At 43.1% G+C, this 21,682-nt stretch overlaps 1 protein-coding gene across 1 annotated transcript in view; it reads right to left on the bottom strand.

Annotated features, from left to right (window-relative positions):
• Positions 1-9,564: 9,564 nt before the first annotated feature.
• unc45b (unc-45 myosin chaperone B) overlaps positions 9,565-21,682 on the bottom strand; it is a 56,331-nt gene continuing 44,213 nt past the window's right edge. The window contains exons 16-19 of the mRNA XM_078396897.1: positions 17,886-18,001; positions 15,640-15,757; positions 12,868-13,023; positions 9,565-9,837 (exon numbers count right to left, since the gene is read on the bottom strand). Coding sequence (XP_078253023.1) covers positions 9,565-9,837; positions 12,868-13,023; positions 15,640-15,757; positions 17,886-18,001 — 663 coding nt within the window. The remainder of the gene's footprint in view (positions 9,838-12,867; positions 13,024-15,639; positions 15,758-17,885; positions 18,002-21,682) is intronic.

Here is a 21,682-nt window from a genome sequence, read left to right as displayed (position 1 = left end):
GAGAAGGCCATTCGGCCCTTCGAGCCAGCACCGCCATTCAATGTGATCATGGCTGATCATTCTCAATCAGTACCCCGTTCCTGCCTTCTCCCCATACCCCCTGACTCCGCTATCTTTAAGAGCTCTATCTAGCTCTCTCTTGAATGTATTCAGAGAATTGGCCTCCACTGCCCTCTGAGGCAGAGAATTCCACAGATTCACAACTCTCTGACTAAAAAAGTTTTTCCTCATCTCTGTTCTAAATGGCCTACCCCTTATTCTTAAACTGTGGCCCCTGGTTCTGGACTCCCCCAACATTGGGAACATGTTTCCTGCCTCTAACGTGTCCAACCCCTTAATAATTTTATACGTTTCGATAAGATCCCCTCTCATCCTTCTAAATTCCAATGTATACAAACCTAGTCACTCCAGTCTTTCAACATATGACAGTCCCGCCATTCCGGGAATTAACCTAGTAAACCTACGCTGCACGCCCTCAATTAAGTTTTAGTTTTAGCGATTCAGTGTGGAAACTGGCCCTTCAGCCCACCGAGTCCACACCAACCAACAATCGCCCGTATATAAGTTCTATACTGCACACAAGGGACAATTTACAGAAGCCAATTAACGTACAAATCTGCGCATCTTTGGAGTTTGGGAAGAAACCCGGAGGAAACCCACGCTGCCACAGGAAAAAGGTACAACTCCGTACAGACAGCACCTGTAGTCAAGATTGAACCCAGGTCTCTGGCGCTGTGAGGCAGCAACTCTACCACTGTGCCACTGTGCTGCCCTTAATCTCTTTCCACAGATGCTACCTGACCTGTTAAGTGTTCCCAGCATTTTCTGTTTATATTTTTGATTTCCAGCATCTGCAGTTTCTTGATTACCAAGGTAATGTTTAAAGTGTGTAAATATCATCAACCTTAGCAAATTTAAGATATATAAGAGCCATTGACATATTATTTCCGTGTGTGCCCCTTGTCAATCTTAATTATTCCCTTAATTAATATTACAAAGCAATAGGTCATCTCGTCATTAGTACATTCATGCTAATGGGAATTTGCTGTGTGCAAAATGGCTGCTATAATGATAAATTCCTTTACGTGCGTCTTGATGAAAAACACCCACAGGTCATTCTGAGGTTTCAAAAGATGTGCTGTCACTTTCTTCTCTGTGCAACAGACTCAATAATATTTTTCTAAAACTAACCCTAGACTGATGTTCTGTGGAATGGTTATGTTTCCACCAATTTCCAATCTCAGTAATATGTCTGAAAATATCTTAATACATTCCATTTTAATGTGTGCATAATTGCAGTGAAGTATGTTCAATTTATGCGTTCCTCTGATCGATAATCTGAAAGGATGTCATGATATTATTTCCCGTGTGGTGCTTTTTATCCAAGAAGTAACTCCATGGCATTCAAGTGACTGAACAGCATGGCAAGGACATCAAAAAGTGAAGAGGTGCCCTAGAGGAAAATCGCAAAGTGCTGGAGGAACTCGGAGGGTCAGTCAGCCTTTGCGGAGGGAAATGGGCAGGCAAAATTTCGTGTTGGGGCCCTTCTTTTGATTGAGCTGTTCAAAATCACTAAGGGATGAGATTTATTTCGTGTGGATGAACAATCTAAAGACCAATGTGTTTGAGAAATAGAATCAGGGGTGATAAGAGGAAATGCCTTTTGAATTTGAATTTGGAATGAGCTATCTGTGGAAATAAATTAAATCGTAGTTTTAAGAAGGGAATTGGAGAAGTACTTAAGAGACTCTTCAGGGATTTGGAAAGTAGTGGAAGGTTAGAGAAACTCATTTTCAAACAAGCAGATGGCTGGTTCTGCTGGCTGTCTCCACAGTCCATACTGTGATTCAATGATTTGAAGGTAATTGGCAAAGGAACAAAGGAGCTGGGAGTGCTTTTACTCTGCGTGTCATTGTGATTGATAAGGTGCTCCATACAAGGTCAGTGCAGGAAGATTCAACAGGAATTGGATAGAATCTCAATCAGCAGAATGTTTCAGATTTAAGGGAAAATGTAAGCAGAAGTGAAACTGAGAGGGCGAGCCAGCACAACCTTGTTGATTTGTACTGGGTGATCAATAATCTTTCTAGGCTCAAAACATCTATCAAAAATAAACTAATCACAATTAACTGATTTGACCCAATTGGAGTTTTCCCCCCATTTCAATCCCTGTAACAACGTCAAATCATTTCCAAAGGTCATTGTATCTCAGCCCACATGGCAATAAGTATTTTCTCTATCATTTTTTGATGAAGTCAAAATAGCAACAGAACAAGTTTGGTGAGATTACCGACATACTCAAGAGCCATGGAGCACCATCAACGTGGCATTTAATGAAGTGCTGACAGTTGATTCATGACATTGCGCATGGGTTCAGCTGGAGGTCAGAGTAATGACACTGTAATGCAAAAACAACCTGCAAAATACTAGATCACCCAGTTCTGGAAGAGTGGAAGCACTTTCCTCATGCCATAATTGGCTTAAACCGTTGCGATATGGCTTTACGTTCATGGCTCCACACATTGCTGGAAGACTTCTTTTAAGCTCAGCAACATCATGAATTGCTTATTACAAAGTGCTTTAGAAGAGGTGTTTTAGATTGCTGTCAGAGCAAAACATAAAGCCCACCCAAACCTACATACTATAAAAATTCATTCTCTTCACCATCAATGCCTTGAAGTTACTCTCTTATGCACCAAGTACAAAATGCACTTGCCAAGGATTTTCTTCAAAATTTCACAAACCCCGAGAAAAGACCATAAGACCATAATACTTAAGAGCAGAACTAGGCCATTCAGCCCATCGACTCTGCTCCACCATTAGATCATGGCCAACCTACGTTTTCCTCTCAATTCCATTCTCCTCCCTACTCCCCGTAACCTTCAACACCCTTACTAATCAAGAATCTCTCAATCTCCGCATGGAACGCCATTGTCTATACATTTTCCTCCATGTGAACAACTCAAATGTTATTACTGTCTCTGGATCTAATTCCTGGAACTCCATACCCAACAGCACTAGGGGACTACCTTGACTCAAAGGTCTGGTGTACATCAGGAGGGTGGCTCGTCACCATCTTCTGAAGGGCAATTAGGGTTGGGGAGAAAATGGCATCCATATCCCACAGGAGAATAAAAGTGTAAATTTGCTTGAGTTTTAGGGAGAAATAACCTGGAAGGATAATAAGGCAGGATGGTATACATCGTCCACAAGGACTTCAACATGGTAGGTAGTTTACTCTGGAAGGTTAGATCAATTGAGATCCAGGGAGAGATAGTTGGCTCAGCGACTATTTTGACGTCTGTGACTCTGCTGCTCTATATGCTTCAAACTGTGATTAGAGACAACATTCTATTTTTTTAATTAAGCTTGGAATTTTTGGATTGAACATTTTTTAGTGGGGGCTCAGCACCAAGTATCAGAGGTCGGAAGGAATGTAGTTTCAATTTGATTCCCTTTTTCTCTCTTCCCATCCGCCAGTGGCCCGTTCTGCTTGCCCATCTGTAGGAAGGATGTCATTAAGCTGGAAGGGGTGCAGAAAAGATTCACCAGATTATTGCCAGGACTCGAGAGCTTGAGTTATGAGGAGAGACTGGGACTGTTTCCCTTGGAGCATATGAGGCTGAGAGTTTTATAAAATCAAGAGAGACATAGTTAAGGTGCATGATTGCAGTTTCTTTTCAAGAAAGAGCAGTCTACAACTAGAGGACATAGGTTTATAGTAAGAGGGGAATGATTTAGGAGTCCTGAGGGATACCATCTTCACACAAAAGGTGGTGCATATAATGAACAAGCTGCCAAAGGAAGCTGAGAACATGGATACAATTACAATGTTTAAAAGACATTTAGACAGCTCCATGGATCAGAAGGGTTGCGAGGGATTTGGGTCAAACACAGGCAAATGGGAAAATTATAAAACTTGGTCGGCATGGATAAGTTGTGCCGAAGGGCTTGTTTTTGTGCTGTATGGCTCTGACAGTGCACCCAGAGCTCCCACACATCTTTCTCCTCTGAGGGTCAGCTATGGATCCAAAGACTACACACTCGCCTTTCGGGTCCATCGATCCCAAGTTCAAATATTTCTCAAGAAGCTTGAGTACATGAGCTAGGCTTGCTTCTGTTTCATTAGGGCGGCATGGTGGCGCAGCGGTAGAGTTGCTGCCTTACAGCGAATGCAGCGCCAGAGACTCAGGTTCGATCCTGACTACGGGCGCCGTCTGTACGGAGTTTGTACGTTCTCCCCATGACCTGCGTGGGTTTCCTCCCACACTCCAAAGACGTACAGGTTTTTTAGGTTAATTGACTGGGTAAAATGTAAAAATTGTCCCTAGTGTGTGTAGGATAGTGTTAATGTGTGGGGATCGCTGGGCGGCGCGGACTCGGTGGGCCCAGGGCCGTCTTAACGCATGGGCCTGATGGGCACTTTCCCGGGGCCCCACGAGCATAGGGGCCCCATGCTGATCTGTGTATGTTAAGTGACTTGCAATAAATAAATACTACTTTAAAACTGTAGGTTCAATAAGTGCTTTTTTCGCAACATTTTCGGTCCCAGTGTTTTTTTCGCAACATTTTCCATCCCTAAGTGCTTCTCACAGCGATCTGTTTCGCAACAATTAGCTCCCTAAGTGCTTTGCTTTTCCATCCCTAAGTGCTTCTCACAGCGATCGGTAAGTGCTTTTCGCAACAATGTAGCACCCTAAGTCCATCGCTAAGTGCTTTTCGGTAAGTGCTTTTCGCCGGCAAGACAGGGGTGAGCTGGTAGGGAAAGGGGGGTGGGGGAGAGTAACGGTAGGGGCGACGGGGAGGGTGGGAGGAGGAGAGAGTGGGGGTGGGAGGAGGCAGAGTGGGACTGGGGAGGGGGACAGCAAGGGTGGGGGTTGGTGGTGGGGGGAAGAGAGAGTGGGGGAAATGGGGGTGCTGGGGAAAGGGGGGTGTTGGGGAAAGGGGGGTGTTTAATTTTATCGACCATTTACATTTTTATTCCTGTTTTGTTCCTGTTGTAGAAGTTGTCGTAGGGGCCCCAGTACACTGCTTTGCCCGGGGCCCATAATGCTGTAAAGACGGCCCTGGGTGGGCCGAAGGGCCTGTTTCCGCGCTGTATCTCTAAAATCTAAAAAAAAATTGAATACACAATTGGCTTGATGGTAGAAAGCTGAGGGTGATGGTGGAAGGTTGTTTCATGGACATGAGGCCCATGACTAGTGGTATGCCACTAGTGTTAAGTTCATTGTTTCTTGCCGTTTAAATCAATGATTTGAAAGAGAATGTACAGGGCATGATTAGTAAATTTGCAGATGACACTAAAACAGGTGGTGTCATAGGCAGTGAAAAAAGTTACCAAAAATTACAGCAGGATCTTGATCGGTTGGATAAGCAGGCCAAGGAAGATCTAATGGAATTTAATTCAGATAAATGTGAGGTATTGCAATTTGGGAGGTAAAACCAGGACAAGACTTTCAAAATGAATGCTAGGGCCTGGGGAGTATTAAAGAGCAGAATGATTGAGGAGTGCAATACATAGTTCCCTGAAAATAGCATCACAAATGACTTTTGACATGCTGGCCTTCATCAGTCAGGGCACTGTGTATAGAAGATGCGATATTATGTTGCAGTTGTGCAAAACACTGGTGAAGCCATATTTGGATATAGTGTTTAGATTTAGTCACCCTGTCGGAGGAGAGTTGGCATTAAGCTACAAAGAGTGCAGAAAAGATGAATGAGGATGTTGCTGAGACTCAAGGGACTCAGTTATAAGGAGAGGTTGGGCGGGATATAACTTTATTCCCTGGAGTGTAGGAGGTTAAGCGTTGGTCTTATGAAGGTCTATAATATCATGAGGGCATGGATCGGGTGAATGCACAGTCATATTCCTAGGATTGGGCAATGAAGAACTAGAGGACATATCTTTAAGGTGAGAGGGAAAAGATTTAATCGGAATCTGAAGGGCAACTTTTTCACATTGTGGGTTGTATGTATATGGGACGACCTGCCAGAGGAAGTGGTTGAGGTGGAAACAATAGCAACATTTAAAAGGACTTTGGTCAAGCATGTGGATAGGAAGGTTTTTGAAGGATATTGGTCAAATGCGGGCAAGTTAGATTAGTTTTGATGGGCATGGTTGATGGATGAAGGGCTGGGCTGAAGGGCTGGTGCCCATGCTCTATAACTCTACAACTATGATCCTGTCTAAAAGGCAGCATGCCCAGCAGTGCTAAACTCTCTCAATACTGTAAGGGAGAGACAGCCTAGATTTTTACACTCAATGTTTTGAAGTGGAACTGTGGCAGAGCTGTCAGGCTTAGAGAAATGAATACTGACGATGGAGCCATGGCTAATGATCAGAGAGTTGGCTGGGACCCATACCGATGGAAACATGCCAAGAAAACTGTATAAACAGGCCCTTCAGAGTTTTCCTGGAAGTTACAATGGGAGATCATTGCAAGTGAAACAACATCACAGTTGCAAAGGAGAAGCAGTCCAGGCCTAGTGTGAGAGAGAGTCAGCATGTGTGTGTGTGCAAGATGTCACAGACCTCAGTGGGGGCAAAGAATACAGTTTAAGTGTTGCCCTTTATGGTTTCAGGAGAAACATGGTCAATAAAAGCTGACTGTTTTGTGAATAAATAAGACGTGCTGTTTTTAAGATCAGCGCCGATGAAGATTTTTGGTACTAAAACCTCACCTATGCCTAGTGTACAAATTTTCAACATATGAAACTTCAGTATTTGGTCATTAGGTCAATACTTTTGAAGATCAAAACAAAAACTGCTGATAGATGAAATCTAAAATAAAAAAAGAGAGAATTCTGAAAATACTCGGCAGGACAGACAGCACCTATGGGAAGATAATCAGCTGACATTTCAGATCCAGAACTCTTCATCAAGCTTTTCTTTTTCTCTCTACATCATTTTCTGTACTAGATGTCAATAGGCCAATCAATCCCAGGACACCAACTGTAGTGCTACCTGTTAATAATAGTTAATAAATCTAAGTGCTACAAACTCCAAGACTATAATATAGACACAAAATGCTGGGGTAACTCAGCAGGACAGGCAGCATCTCTGGATAGAAGGACAATAGACAATAGACAATAGGTGCAGGAGTAGGCCATTCGGCCCTTCGAGCCAGCACCACCATTCAATGTGATTATGGCTGATCATTCTCAACCAGTACCCCGTTCCTGCCTTCTCCCCATACCCCCTGACTCCGCTATCCTTAAGAGCTCGATCTAGCTCTCTCTTGAATGCATTCAGAGAATTGGCCTCCACTGCCTTCTGAGGCAGAGAATTCCACAGATTTACAACTCTCTGACTGAAAAAGTTTTTCCTCATCTCCGTTCTAAATGGTCTACCCCTTATTCTTAAACTGTGGCCCCTGGTTCTGGACTCCCCCAACATTGGGAACATGTTTCCTGCCTCTAACATGTCCAACCCCTTAATAATCTTATATGTTTCGATAAGATCCCCTCTCATTCTTCTAAATTCCAGTGTATACAAGCCTAGCCGCTCCAGTCTTTCAACATAGGACAGTCCCGCCATTCCAGGCATTAACCTAGTAAACCTATGCTGCACGCCCTGAATAGCAAGAATATCCTCCTCAAATTTGGAGACCAAATTACTGCACACAGGAATGGGTGATGTTTTGCGTCGAGACCCTGGTGGAAGGAGTCAACAATATTATCCGGCCAGGCCGACTCTGCAACTCCAGCCCAGTGCCCTCCCCCAGACAAAGGCCCTTTATAGCCAAGTTAAGATTCAAATGTTTTTAACAAGTTTCAACTTGAGAGGTACAGGACAGCACTGGAATTGGGGCGACTCTTGTGAAGTCTCAGTGTAATCTACTGTTCTTACACTTTTGTACTTGAGTATGATTGTGCCTATGCACAAAAAGGTTTTGACTGAAATAGTTATGTCACTGTACATTGGTACATGTGACAATAAAGTACGATTGAACCTTCCAACATTATTGGGTCAGATCATTGTAGATCAAGCCTGCTGCCCCAACTCATCTTTCACAGTGTCCACCCATTCCTAAGTATATTTTCTATTTTTTTCTTTAAAAATTATAAAATATTTGAATTTAGTAATTCTATAAAGTAAGAATTACTTTTTTTTTTAAACGAAAAATAACTTAAAGAATATGAAAAGATTTAGAAATAATACAAACGTTAACCTTAAGTGAAATCATCTTTACAAAATGTAACCCTTGCATTTTCCTGCTAGTCCGCAGGTTAAAGTCGTAAAGGAATATAAATGACCTGGACATCAATGTAGATTGGTTGGTTAGTAAGTTGGCAGTTGACACCAAGATTGCTGGGGGCGTGGACTGTTAGGAAGGCTGTCAAAGTATACAGCAGGCATAAATCAGATACAGAAACGGGCAGAGAAATGACAGATGGAGTTTAATCCAGCCAGTGTGAGATGATGCCCTTTGGGAGGTCAGATATATGGGAAAATATACAAATAATGGCAAGACCCTTAACCCCATATCTCGCTGAAAGTGACAACACAAGTCGAGAGAGTGGAAAAGAAGGCGTACGGTTTGCTTGCTTTCTTATGTCAGGGCCATATTATGGTTTGAGTTAGGAGCTCATGGTGCAGCTTTCTCGGACTTTGGTTAGGCTGCATTGGGAATATTGCATGCAGTTCAGGTTGCCCCATTGTGGGAATGAACTGAAAGCTTTGGAAAAGGTGCAGAGGAGATTTACCTGACTGATGCCTGGAAAGTGGATATTAACTACATGGAGAGATTGGACAGACTTGGATTGTTTTCCTGGAATGCCAGAGGTTACTTGGAGACCTGATAGAAGTACAATATATAAAAATAATGAGAAGGCACAGATAGGATAGACTCTGCCACCCTCAGTGGAAAAAAACAGGGGAGTCCAGACATGCTGCTGAAGGGGCTTTGACCTGAAACATTAACTGTTTCTTTCTCCATATATGCTGGCTGATCTGCTGACATTTCTAACATTTTCTGTAGTAATTTGAGCCAGCACTGCAATCCGCATTGCGGTGCTGGCTCGAAGGGCCAAATGGCCTCCTCCTGCACTTATTTTCTAATGTTAGATCTGCAATTTTTTACATTTCAATTTCTCATCACACCCTGTCTGTGGGTGCTTGCTCTGCAAAAATGTGATTGCCACTTTTCAACGGTGACTGCACTTCAAGAATCGTCATTACCTGTGAAGCACTTAACAGCGGCAGGAGAGTAGGTAGAAACACATAGGAGTTCCAATTTTATTCACTGCTTTACCTGCTCCAAAAGCATTTTGCTTCCAGCACTTGGCAGTGTGGCACTGAAAATAATTTTTATTTTCCTAAATACAGCTTGGTTAATTAAGTTTTGTTTTCCCAGTCAGGAGGTTGTCACAAGAATGAAGTCAATAAACACTTTTAATAATTTCCAGCAACTTCTCTATAATGACCAAGTAAGAAAATCAAAAGAAATTTATGGGTATTTAAAAAGTTAGGCTTTGGGGCCACACAGGCTTTAAGTAAACAACAGATTGCATCCCATAGTGAGGTTTAATTGAGTTATCTGATTATTCTGCACAAACTGCCCTTTATTTTGCATGCTGGGATGTTGGCTTGATCAGGGAGTAATCCATGGCTTTCACGAGACATTCCCGTGCCGCTTTAATAACATCGTGATGCTTGGCGTTATCTTCCATCTTGCCGATCACGGTCAGGATTTCCAGCAATTCGCTCTCAATCATCTTTTTAGCGATCGCCTTGTCCGCCTCCATTATGTTGAGAGCAATGACCAAGCCACGGTGCTGGACCTCCAAGCTGTCATGGATACAGAGTCTCTGCAAGATCTCCAGCCATTGCACGGTCTGCGGTCAAAGAGAGGAACAAAATCTCACCAAGTTCCTTAAAAAAAAAAACACTCAACTGTTTCTGAGGCACCATGGTGCCAGGAAATGTAGTTTAGTTTAGTTTAGTTTAGAGATACTGCACGGAAACAGGCCCTTTGGCCCACCAAGTCCACTCTGACCAGTGATCCCCGTACACCAGCACTATCCTACAAACTAGGGACAATTTACAATTTTTACAAAGGCCAAGGAGGAAACCGGAGCACCCAGGTAATATCCAGGTCACAGGGAAAATGTACAAACTCCATACAGACAGCACTCTCAGCCAGGATTGAATCCAGGTCTCTGGCGCTGTTAGGCAGCAACTCTACCGCTGCGTCATCGTGCTGCCCTGTGTGGAACTGTGGGAGAATTCAGGGGAGAGAAAATGGATGCAAGGATTTATATGGGTGGTCAATGTTCAACCACTGATTGTCTGAAGAAAAGATGAGATCATTGATGATGCAGTTCCTGAATGGAACTGAGTTAGGACGAGGGGGTGGGCAAGAAATAAGGATGGAAGGAAAGAAGAGCATGGAGTAGAGGGGTGAAGGGTTGGGAAATGGAATGTGGTATGTGCAAGAAAGATGGAAAAGAGGAACCACTGGAGAGGAGAGGGTTGATGGAGGGAGAGGGTTGCAGAGGATAGGCGGAGGTGAAAATGTTGATCGGGTTGGAATGGTTGAAGGGGCTGGGATAAGGAAGCAAGAGAGGTGAAGAAATTTGAGGGAGGGGGGCAGAAATGCGTGAAAGGGTCATTAAATAGTCTTTAAAGAATTTAACAAAAAAATAGCATTATTTTATTTGTAAGTTATTTCATTTTCAGGTCCCTGTGGATTGAAGAAAATAGGCACCACTCAAGTCTTCTCTGAAAATGGATTCTAAAGATGTGAGGAGACCATGTGCACTGCTCATACAGAATACAGAGCCTTTATTTGTCATTTGGTACCGAGGTACCGAACGAAATTACGTTACCAGCAGTCACACAAAAAAAAAGAAACACAAGACACATAACCCCAACACAAACATCCATCACAGTGACTCCAAACACCCCCTCACTGTGATGGAGGCAACAAAACTTCCGCTCTCTTCCCCACGCCCAAGTCCCCGTGGCCGATCCGCACCGGGCGCTGAAACATCCCGCGGCCGAGCCAGGCGATGGAAGGCCCCGCCCATATGTCAGGCCCCTTATACTACTCTTATACTACTGCTCCTTATTCTTCTTCCCGACTATGTTTTGGGGGCCTAATCTTTCCCCATTATTTCAGTGAACCTCTTGGTGTTCACTCTTCAAGGAGAATGAGCACTGTAGGAATACAAGTTGTTAATGTCATGTATAAGATTGGCTAGGTGAGTCATCCACTGCAATATGCTATTTAAGACTTCAAATCCCTCTGATTCTTGTACTTACTTGTTACAATAGATACACCATAATACACTTACTTCATTAATGACATTATTTATCGATTGGATTGGTTGGCTAAGTGGTACCTGATTATTAGTTCGGTTCAGTGATATTTTTGTTACCTCCACACTTGACCACGCCAACCCTGGTGAAGGGATTACGTTCAGAGCAGATCAAGAGGACTAAAGTCATTAAAAGTGGTTTAGTTTAGAAATGCAGTGCGGAAACACCAGGTCCTTGCCGACCAGCGATCCCTGTACACTAGCTCTATCCTACACACCAAGGGCAATTTACAATTTTGCCGAAGCCAATTAATCTACAAACCTGTATGCCCTTGGAGTGTGAGAGGAAACTGGAGCACCCAGAGAAACCCACGCAGTCATGGGGAGAACGTACACACTCTGTACAAACAGTACCCATAGTCAGGATCGAACCCAGGACTCTGGCACTGTAAGGCAGCAACTCTATTGATGCACCACCGTGCAGTCCCTAAATTGCATGTCAGACGAGCTGTTTAACAATTTAGAGACCATGCAGATGGTTGTAAGGTGGAGCTGGAATTCATCAGTGTAATGATGGAACTTGATGTTGTGTTTCAGGGTGAGGGGTCTGACATATGGGAGAGAAGCAGGAAGGATCAAAAGGGGCACAGAAAGCAAAGCCATTGCTGATAACTATCCGGCTATAACTGGGGAGACAAGAATGGGTTGAGTTTCACTCAAGAAAGTGAGTGAGTTTCAACTAGCTGAACAAAGGTGGAGGGACATTGGAAGAGAATGGTGTGGTGAGTGGTGTCAGAGCCTGCAGATAGCTTGTGAAGGAAAAGATGGCACAAATTACAATGACAACAACAGTCAGATGACTTTAACCTCCTGCACAAGTGACATTGCCATGTGAAGAATGACTGACTGACTGCACATTCTAAACCTTAACATGTTTCATGTTAAGTATAGTCATCGTTGTAATGTAGGAAATGCACCATCTACTTTGTGTAGAGCAAATTCTCACGAACAGCGGATGGTCTATTTTAGTGACATTAGTCCAGGGATAACTAATGATACCAAGACATAGAGGGGACCCCCCATTCTCTTTGTACAACAGCTGTAGGTCCATCAGAGAGAATAGCGAGAGCCAAGTAGTCTTCACATAATGTTCCCGTCTTTGTTTAGTTTAGTTTTATTATTGTCACATGTACCGAGGTACAGTGAAAAGCTTTTGGTTACGTAATATCGAGTCAAAGAAAAGACTATACATGATGCATTCAAGTCATCCACAGTGTACAGATAAAGGACAAAGGGTACAGTATTAAGTGCTAGATAAAGTCCGATTAAAGGTAGTTCAAAGATTTCCAATGAGGTAGATGAGAGGTCAGGAGTGCACTCTAGCTGATGGGAGGACTGTTCAGTTGCCTAATAACAGCTTGGAAGAAATTGTCCCTGAATGTGGAGGTATGCCTCTTTGAACTTCTGTACCTCCTGTTGATGGGAGAGGGGAGAAGAGGGAGTGACCAGGGCTGATGAGCAGTTTGGATGATGGAAGGTGCTACATGGTGGCACTTTCATCTCTAATGTGCAGGGCATGCAAGGTGGGAAGTGTTGTCAACTCACGACTGCTGATATCTTGTGGCAGATTTCCTTGCGGCTGGTGGTGAGTGCGGCAAGTGCTCCTGCTGCTGCTATCTGGAGCTTTGTATCGTCTTCACCACAAAGCAGCACCATTAGCTTCAGTCTGTCATTTCCCTCAGCCAAGAAGAGCTCCTGAACCTTGAGGGGGAAAAAACAAGGTTAACTTGTCTTCATACAAGAGCTTGAGTTATAAGAAGAGGCTGGATAGGCTGAGACTTTTTTCTATGGTGCATAGGAGGCGGAGGGGATGATCTTTGTGATTTTTAAAGATACAACGTGGAAGCAGGTCCTTCAGCCCACCAGGTTCACGCCAACCATTGATCATCTGTTCACATACGTTTTATGTTGTCCCACTTTCTCATTTACTCCCTGCGCATTTAGGGCAATTTTACAGATGCCTATTAAAACTACTTCATTGAAATATACAAAATGATGGGAAGTATGGACCAAGTGAATGTTCACTTAAGTGAATGTTCAGCATCTAAGATGCTGAGATACTCCAGCATTTTGTGATACCTTCGAAGTGAATGTTCACAGTCTTTATCGTAGGGTGGAGGATTCTAAAACTAGAGGGCAGAAGCTTAACGTGAGGAGGGAAAGATCTAAGAGGCAAATAATCCATATCTGGAAGAGGAAGCTATGGAAGCAGATACAATTCCAACTTTTAAAAGACATCTGGACAGATATATAGATAGGAAGGGTTTAGATCAAATGTAGGCAAATAGGACAAGCCCAGAATGCCAAGGTGGCCAGTGTGGGCAAGTTGGGCCAAAGGACCTGTTTCCATGCGGTGTACCTCAATGTCCCTGACTCTAACAGAAGGATGTGATTGTATTCGAGAGAGTGCAGAGGAGATTCACCACGATGTTGTCTGGTTTGGAGCATTTCAATTATAAGAAGAGATTAGATAAAGATGAGTGTGTTTTTTTCTGGAGCAGAGGAGGCTGAGGGGCGTGCTGACGGATGTTTATAAAAATATGAGAGAGATGGAGAGGGTGGATGGTAAGAATCTTTTTCCCTATGGTGGGGTGTCTAAAACAAGGAACACAGGTATAAAGTGAGAGTTAGGATATTTAGAGGGGGGCTGAGGGGGTGTTTTTCACACAGATTGTGTTTGGAATTTAGAAGGTAATTGTGGTAGATGCAGGTACTCTCAACATTTAAGAAGCATCTGAACAAGGACTTGAATCGCCAAGACAGAAAAGCTAAAAACATTGTAAAAGGGGTTAGTACTGACAAGTAATGTGGTCGGCATAGACATGCCAAAGAATCTGCTTCTGTGCTGTACATCTGTATGATTCTCTATAATATCGGACAATATGGACTGTTGATCAACTACTTCACCTAAAAACTGGAAAGAGAGGTGTAATTTGAGAGCTGACCTATCCAAGTCCAGCCTGTCTAATCCATCACAGGAAGGATGTGGAGGTTTTGGAGAGCGTGCAGGAGAGGTTTACCAGGATGCTGCCTGGTTCAGAGGGTGTTGGCTATAAGGAGAAGTTGGACAAACGGATTGTTTTCTCTGAAGTGTTGAAGGCTGAGGGGAGACTTGATAGAAGTTTATGTAATTGTGACAAGCATAGACAGAATAGAAAGTTAGACCTTTTTTTCCAAGGTAGAAATGTCTACCACTAAAGGGTATAGCTTTTAGGCCAGAGGGGGAAGTTTAAAGGAAATGCAAAGGCCAAATTATTCTTACACAGAGAGTGTGTACCTGCAACGCACTGCGGTGGAAGCAGATATAATAGTGGTATTTAAGAGGCTTTTAGACAGGCACATGGATATGCAGTGTATGGAGGAATACATGCAAGCAGGAGAGATGAGTTCAATTTGGTGTTATGTTGGCACAGACATCATGGGCTAAAGGACCTGTGCTGTGCTGTGATCTATGATATGTCATATGATCTCACTGAAACCTGCAAGATGCTGAGAGACTGCTTCCACAGGATGAAGCAACAAGAACCAAAGGTTGCAGAATCAGAATGAAGGAGTTAAGAAGTTTTGTCATTTAGTGTGAAATTCTTCAGGTTCAACGGCTGTGGGTGCTCGGTCATTGAGTGTATTCAAGATTGGGCTTGGTAGCTTTTTAGGCACTAATGGATTGAAGGGATGCTGAGAATGGGCCAGATAGTGGAGCTGAGGGCAAGGATCACCCAGTGATAGAGCACTCTGGAGGTCTTGTGTGTCCTACTCTATGCTTGTATTTCTCATGTTGCATGGAACCCACATTGCAAAGAAATGTGGTGTAAATCTCTAATAAAAGAAACAGCAAACAATGGAAATCGAAAGGTCATTAGTGATCGGAGCAGAATTAGGCCATTTGGCCCATCAAGTCTACTCTGCCATTCAATCATGGCTGATCTATATCTCCCTCCTCACCCCATTCTCCTGCCTTCTCCCCATAACCTCTGACACCTGTACTAATCAAGAATCTATCTATCTCTGCCTTAAAAATAGCCACTGACTTGGCCTCCACAGCCTTCTGTGACAAAGAATTCCACAGACTCTCCACCCTCTAACTAAAGAAATTCCTTCTCATCTCCTTTCTAAATCTTGGAAGTTGTAGGACCAGAGTGAATTACACTGACCCATGGCTGAGTAATAAGTGTCCAACATCTGGAGGATGAAGGCAATTTAAAGTTCATCCCTTCTCACTTGTACTTCAATTTCAAGGTTTGTTAATGGGTGGAATAAAAAAGGCATTCTCAATTCCACCAGACAATAAAATATTAAACAATACAGCTTCTCACTTACTTCTTTACAGATGATCATGTTGCACATACACTCAGTGGCTGCTTGTCGGATTTGATCATGATCCTCAAACATGTAACACTCAATCTCAGGCAGAGCTTTCTCCTTGATTATCTTTTGCCTGAATGCAGAACGAAAGGAAGATTCAAAATTGTAAGATGTCCAATAATGTCTCGCAGTCAATGAATACGGTAACAACTGATACAGTGGCATGTATCTTGTGCTAGCGAGCAGAGCAATTTCATCTCGTCTAAGTTTGGTTTTCACCCAGTGTCTTGGCGTTTTACTGATTTTTCATTTCAGATTTCCAGCTGGATTTTGCCTCTCAAACTCTGGCATATCATTATTTTGATTTCAATTGGAATGGAATTTTAACTAATTCATCCAGAAACACCCAAGACCTAAGACTTTACCACTGTTACTGCTTCCAACAGATTTGTTTTTTATTTCCCACTTCCAGCATTTGAAGTTTATATTTTTATTTTCATAGAAGGAACATTCTTCCTGATGTCTTCTTTTCCTTTCGGTATCACCAAGTGACTTGATGATACCAAGTTATTATGTCCATCGTGACAAGATCAGTTGATGTCTAGGGACATGTTGATAGCCTGTCAAAAGTGTATGGGCTATTCATTCATGATTAATTATCATGACAATTTCACTCAGGAAAATAAATGTTGCTTTTGAAAGCTGCTTTATTCCTTCAGATTGATAATGTATATGTAATTAGAATAAAGACCTATTGGTGCTTTGTCCTATTAATAAATTATTAGAATGAAATTTATTCTAGAATTGAATCTAAGCATAATACAGGTCTCTGTGTTATACAAAATTATATGGAAACAATGTGGATTTTGCATTTCCCATGATTTTGAAGCTGAGTAGTTGTAACCTTCAGCAACATTTTCAAGGTCTGTTCTTGAGAAAGCAGAAGACTCTGGGGTGAATTTAAAGAGGTTTTTAAAATACTGAAAGTATTTGATAGAACGACACTGACATTCCAAAAGTCTAAAATGAGGGTCTACCAGTGCAAGCTAATCACCAATAAATGCGCTGGAGGATTCAGATGAAACTTTCTTACCCACAGTACAAAACTCCCTCCCACGGGAGTGACGTGATAAATAGAAAGGATGGATTTATGGGGAAGCAGGATAACAACACAAAGGAAAAGGAATAGCAAGATATGATGGTAGACTGAGATGAAAACAGATGGGGGAAGATTTGTGTAGTGCATAAATGCTGGCTAGTGTAGAGGAGGGCATATCGCGAGCATTGAAAGCAATAGAGCAGGTAGGATGAGATGCAGTTGAACTTCTGACTCACCTGGAAGGACTGTTTAGTTCCCTGAATGGTGGTGACGGAGGACAAGAAGCAACAAGTGGTGCACCTTCTGAGGTGGCAGGTGGAAATGCCAGGGTATGGGAGGGGTAAATGGGGAAGGGTGAATGGACCAGGGAACCAAGCGTAAAGTGGACTCTGCAGGAAGTAGAAAAGGTAGGAGATGGAAAGATGTCACTGATGGTGAGATCACACTGCAGGAACTGGCAGAGGATGGATGATATGCTAGAATTGTGCAAATTGGCTTCAAAATTAAGTAGGTAATTTAATGATGTGGATAGATTAGGGAGGTTGTGATCGTTCTCCTTAAGGACGGATAAGGTTAATGGGAGATTCACTAGTACTGGTCCGAAATTTTTAACTAGAGAACAAAGAATTTAGTTAATTAGCAGAATAAGCCGTGGGAAATGAGGGGATTATTTATCCAGAGTTGTTTTGTTCTTGTTTGCATTGCCTGAAACTGTGGTGGAAGCAGTTTCCTAAAAGGATAATTACTTGAAAAGAGCGAAAAGTTGCTTGACTTTGGAGTCAGACCAAAGAAAAGTTGGAGTAAATTGGAGTCATTATTCAAAGAGATGGTGCAGGGAATGGTATTGGTATTTGGTTTATTATTGTCATGTCATAAGTGATAGGAGTAGAATTAGGCCATTCGGCCCATTAAGTCTACTCCACCATTCAATCATGGCTGATCTATCTTTCCCTCCTAACCCAATTCTCCTGCCTTCTCCCCATAACCTCTGACACCTGTACTGATGTACACCTGTACTAATCAAGAAAATTGTCACGTGTCTGTGTACCGGGATACAGGGAAAAACTTTAAAAGACCACCTTCAATGCTGCGTCATTCTAGCAATGCAGGCACACACACTGCTCGAAGCAGAAGCTTGGATTTGCACAGGTGAGCAACTTGCCTTAACTTCTCACTTTTGGCAGAAAGGTTGGTGAGAGACATTAGAGCCTCATAATTCTGCAGACCATCCAGCTCAGTGTTCAAAAGGCTGACGAGTGGTCGCACCACTTCATAAATCTGAGGGGAAAGAGGCAAAGAGATCAGGCATTATAAAACACATCGGCAGCGAAGATGGCAGAAATGCACATGGCTGAACGACAGTTTTAAAATGAATATAAGTTTTAGTGCCACACAAGACTAATGGATATCACTGCAAGGACAATGTTTATGGTGGTGAGCCACCTTCTAGAACCATTGCAGTTCTTCAACTCCCGCAGTGGAGTTAGGCAGGCAGTTCCAGGATTTAGACCCATCCATGATGAAGGCAATCAATTTGCCAGTGCAATCAGTGCATGATTGGAAGGGGAATATGCAGCTTACCACTCAAATTATGCACCATGTTCATCGAGCTGCTCGAGGTTGGGGGTTTGGCAGGAACTGTTGACTTGGCTTATTGACTGGTGCACTCCGTAGTACTTGTGTATACTTGTGTATACAATAGCTCTGCAATTGTGCTTAAGACCAGATACAGACAATCGCTTGAACTGCCCACGGTTATTACTCCCTTAATGTGGTTAAAGTGAATGGAAATGGAAGATGGTCAGTGCTCTGTGTCCATATGGACCCAGTGGGCTGCTCTGTGCATACTGTACTAGCTGGGGCAACTGTGTTTATGTACGGGGATAGTCTTGCGTATATGTATGCAAAAAATGTATTTCATTGCACCTGGTACACGTGACAATAAAGAAACCATTGCACCATATAAGTGAAATTGGTGCAGGCAGTGGTAGGTTCATTTACAAATCAAATGACCTGGTAACGTAGTCCCTTTCCTGTAAGCACAACTCCCTCCCCAACTGCACTGTGGAAATACATTCAACAAAGCACTGCACAGTTCAAGAAGGGCAGCACAGTGGCGCGGTTGGTAGAGCAGCTACCTAACAGCACCAGAGACCTGGGTCCAATCCTAACTTCAAGTCCTTTCTGTGTGGAGTTTGCATGATCTCCCTGTGACTGCGTGGGTTTCCATCGAGTGCACTGGTTTCCTCCCACATCTTAAAGACACGCGGGTTTGTAGGTTAATTGGCCTCTGCAAATGCCCCAAGTGTGTAGGTTGTGGATGGGAAAGTAGGATAACATAGAACTAGTGTGAGCAGGTGATCAATGGTCTGCATGGATTTTGTGGGCTGAAGGGCCTGTTTCCACACTGTATCGCTAAACCAAACTAAAAAGGTGGCTCATCACCATAACTTAGCAGGCTACCCTACAAGGTATTATATAGTGAACTCATTCTAACTCCACCTTGAGCTTTTTGAAACTAAGCTTCTCAAAAGTCCACATCTTATTAAACACTAGACCAAGTGAACCCGTAGGGCCCAAACCACTCCTGCATTGGTGCAGCACCCTCTCCTCCCCCCCTCTCCCCCCCTCTCCCCTCCCCTCCCCTCCCCCTCTCCCCCTTACCATCCCTCCCTCCCCCTCCCCCCTTTCTCCTCCTCCTCCTCCCTCCTCCCCTACCCCCTCCCTCCCTCATCCCGCCTCCCTCCCCCTCCCTCCTCCCCCCTCCCCCCTCCTCCCCCTCCCCCACTTCCCCTCTTTCCCCGACCCCCCACTCCATCCCCTCCTCCCTACTCCAACCCCCTCAACCCCGCTTATCCTCCCTCCACCCCCTCCCTCCCTCCCTCCCTCCTCCCTCCCTAGGAGATAGATTTAAACTTTAAAATATCAATAACGTTAAAAATATAACACCGATTTCAATGAAACGTCTTCCATTAGCACCAAAGGGATGACGGTGAGTAAGGTGGGCCTAAAATTGTCACGCTATCGTGTACAATTTTGGCTGTGGTTCAGGAACAAACGAACAAACAAACAAGAGTTTTAGTATATCGATGCAAGCTTGGAGGCAAACTGGCCCTGAATTGCTCTAAATGATGGTAGATAAATTCCAAGCAAGTAGGTCTGTACTATGCTTCTGATGAAGGGTCATTGGAGTAGTCTTAAATGCAGTTTCTCTGGCAGATGCGTCCTAACCTGACATAAAAAAAGGTTTTAAACCATCTTCCACGATGTCAGAATGACCCAAAGTATGACACAACAACATATATTGAAGTGTAGTCACGATTGTAATTTTAGAGAAACTGAAGTCCATTTAATTGCAGGAAGATCTACAAACTGCAATGTGAGGTTAAGTATAACACAGGCAATGATGGTCAGCATTCCTTTAAGAGTTCTATCATTGAATTCTACTGTGTTGCTGAACCATTGCAGAACATGCAATTTACCAGAACTTTTGTCATTGGAGAAAGACATAGAAAGAAGAATGTTTTTATTCACAAAATGCTGGAGTAACTCAACAGGTCAGGCAGCATCTCGGGAGAGAAGGAATGGGTGACGTTTCGGGTCGAGACCCAACTTCAGTCTGAAGAAGGGTCTCGACCCGAAATGTCACCCATTCCTTCTCTCCCGAGATGCTGCCTGACCTGCTGAGTTACTCCAGCATTTTGTGAATAAAAACCTTCGTTATCTTCTTATACGAAAGAAGAACGTTGTCCCTCACCCTTAGCTTTTACTTTAATGAAGTCCCCCTAGTTATAATTTGAATTACTGACCACTTTCCAGCATCTGGGAGAAAGTTACCAAGACAACACACAGATAAACTGATCGTGTTTGGGATGCTGATTGGGAAATAAATATTGGCTCTTGGACGTAAGGGAGAACTACTCTGCTTTCATTAAACAATGCACATGGGACCGTTAACTTCGGGGAGCAGACAGGAGCTCAGTTTGCCATCAAAAAAACAGCATCCCTGTCAACTCAACCAGCACTGCTGCACTGGGCTGTCAGATCAAGCTCTGTAGTGGATTAAGCCCAGAACATCTGACTTAAACAAGGTCATGACCCACTGACCACTGCAGAAATGAATACAGAGTCATCAAAAAACAACATCATTTAGCACTCTATGTTCTTTTGGGCAAATGAATGGCATTTTGAGTTACGTTGGGAACTGTATTCTGATGACACAGGCAGAAACAAACAAACAATCCTTGAAAACCAAGCAATGGTTTAACTTAACAGCACTGTGGGAAAATGAGAAAAGGTTTTGTAAAATTCTCCCCGGGAAAGCAATGCAGTGTGCTACCAATGAAAAACCATTAGTAGATAATTTGACCTTGTGAATTATTGACTTTATTTCCAACCAGGCTAAGCGAGAACAATAACATGCGTCTGTGTAACATGTAGGAAATGTAATAAAACTTCCCTCGATATTTAGGCAATACTTATATGTTACATATGGTTAGGTAGGTACTGAGACAGGGTTCTTCATAGTGTGGAAATTCATGCAAGCTTTCCGAATAATCTTGAAAGAAAGATGGGTTTGCAGATATAAGGCACCATTCACAGATCTCTTAGGGTGTTCCAAATGCACCCAATAGCCATTGGGCATTTTGGAGACACTGTCACTCCAGCAGGAACTGTGACAGCCAATTTGTCTACAATATTGTTCCCATAATCAGGCTTTAGTAATAATCAAATGTTATTCTTTACAGCTTATATATTGTACAGGTCATCATGAATTATACTGTTACCTTTCTTTGTAATGGTATTATTGGATCTTATACCTCTAGCAAGGCTTAATATTTCAAGTGAAAAACATAATTTCTGACAGTACAGCACTGCAGTGGATTATCAACTTTGATTTGTGTGCTACGATCAGGCAAACGCCTCCGCTGTCACGCTGCGAAAACGGAGAGGATGAGA

The sequence above is a fragment of the Rhinoraja longicauda genome, chromosome 3, assembly GCF_053455715.1.
Source record: "Rhinoraja longicauda isolate Sanriku21f chromosome 3, sRhiLon1.1, whole genome shotgun sequence".
In the NCBI taxonomy this organism is placed as follows: Eukaryota; Metazoa; Chordata; class Chondrichthyes; order Rajiformes; family Arhynchobatidae; genus Rhinoraja; species Rhinoraja longicauda.
This window is presented reverse-complemented; position numbering and strand designations above follow the sequence as displayed.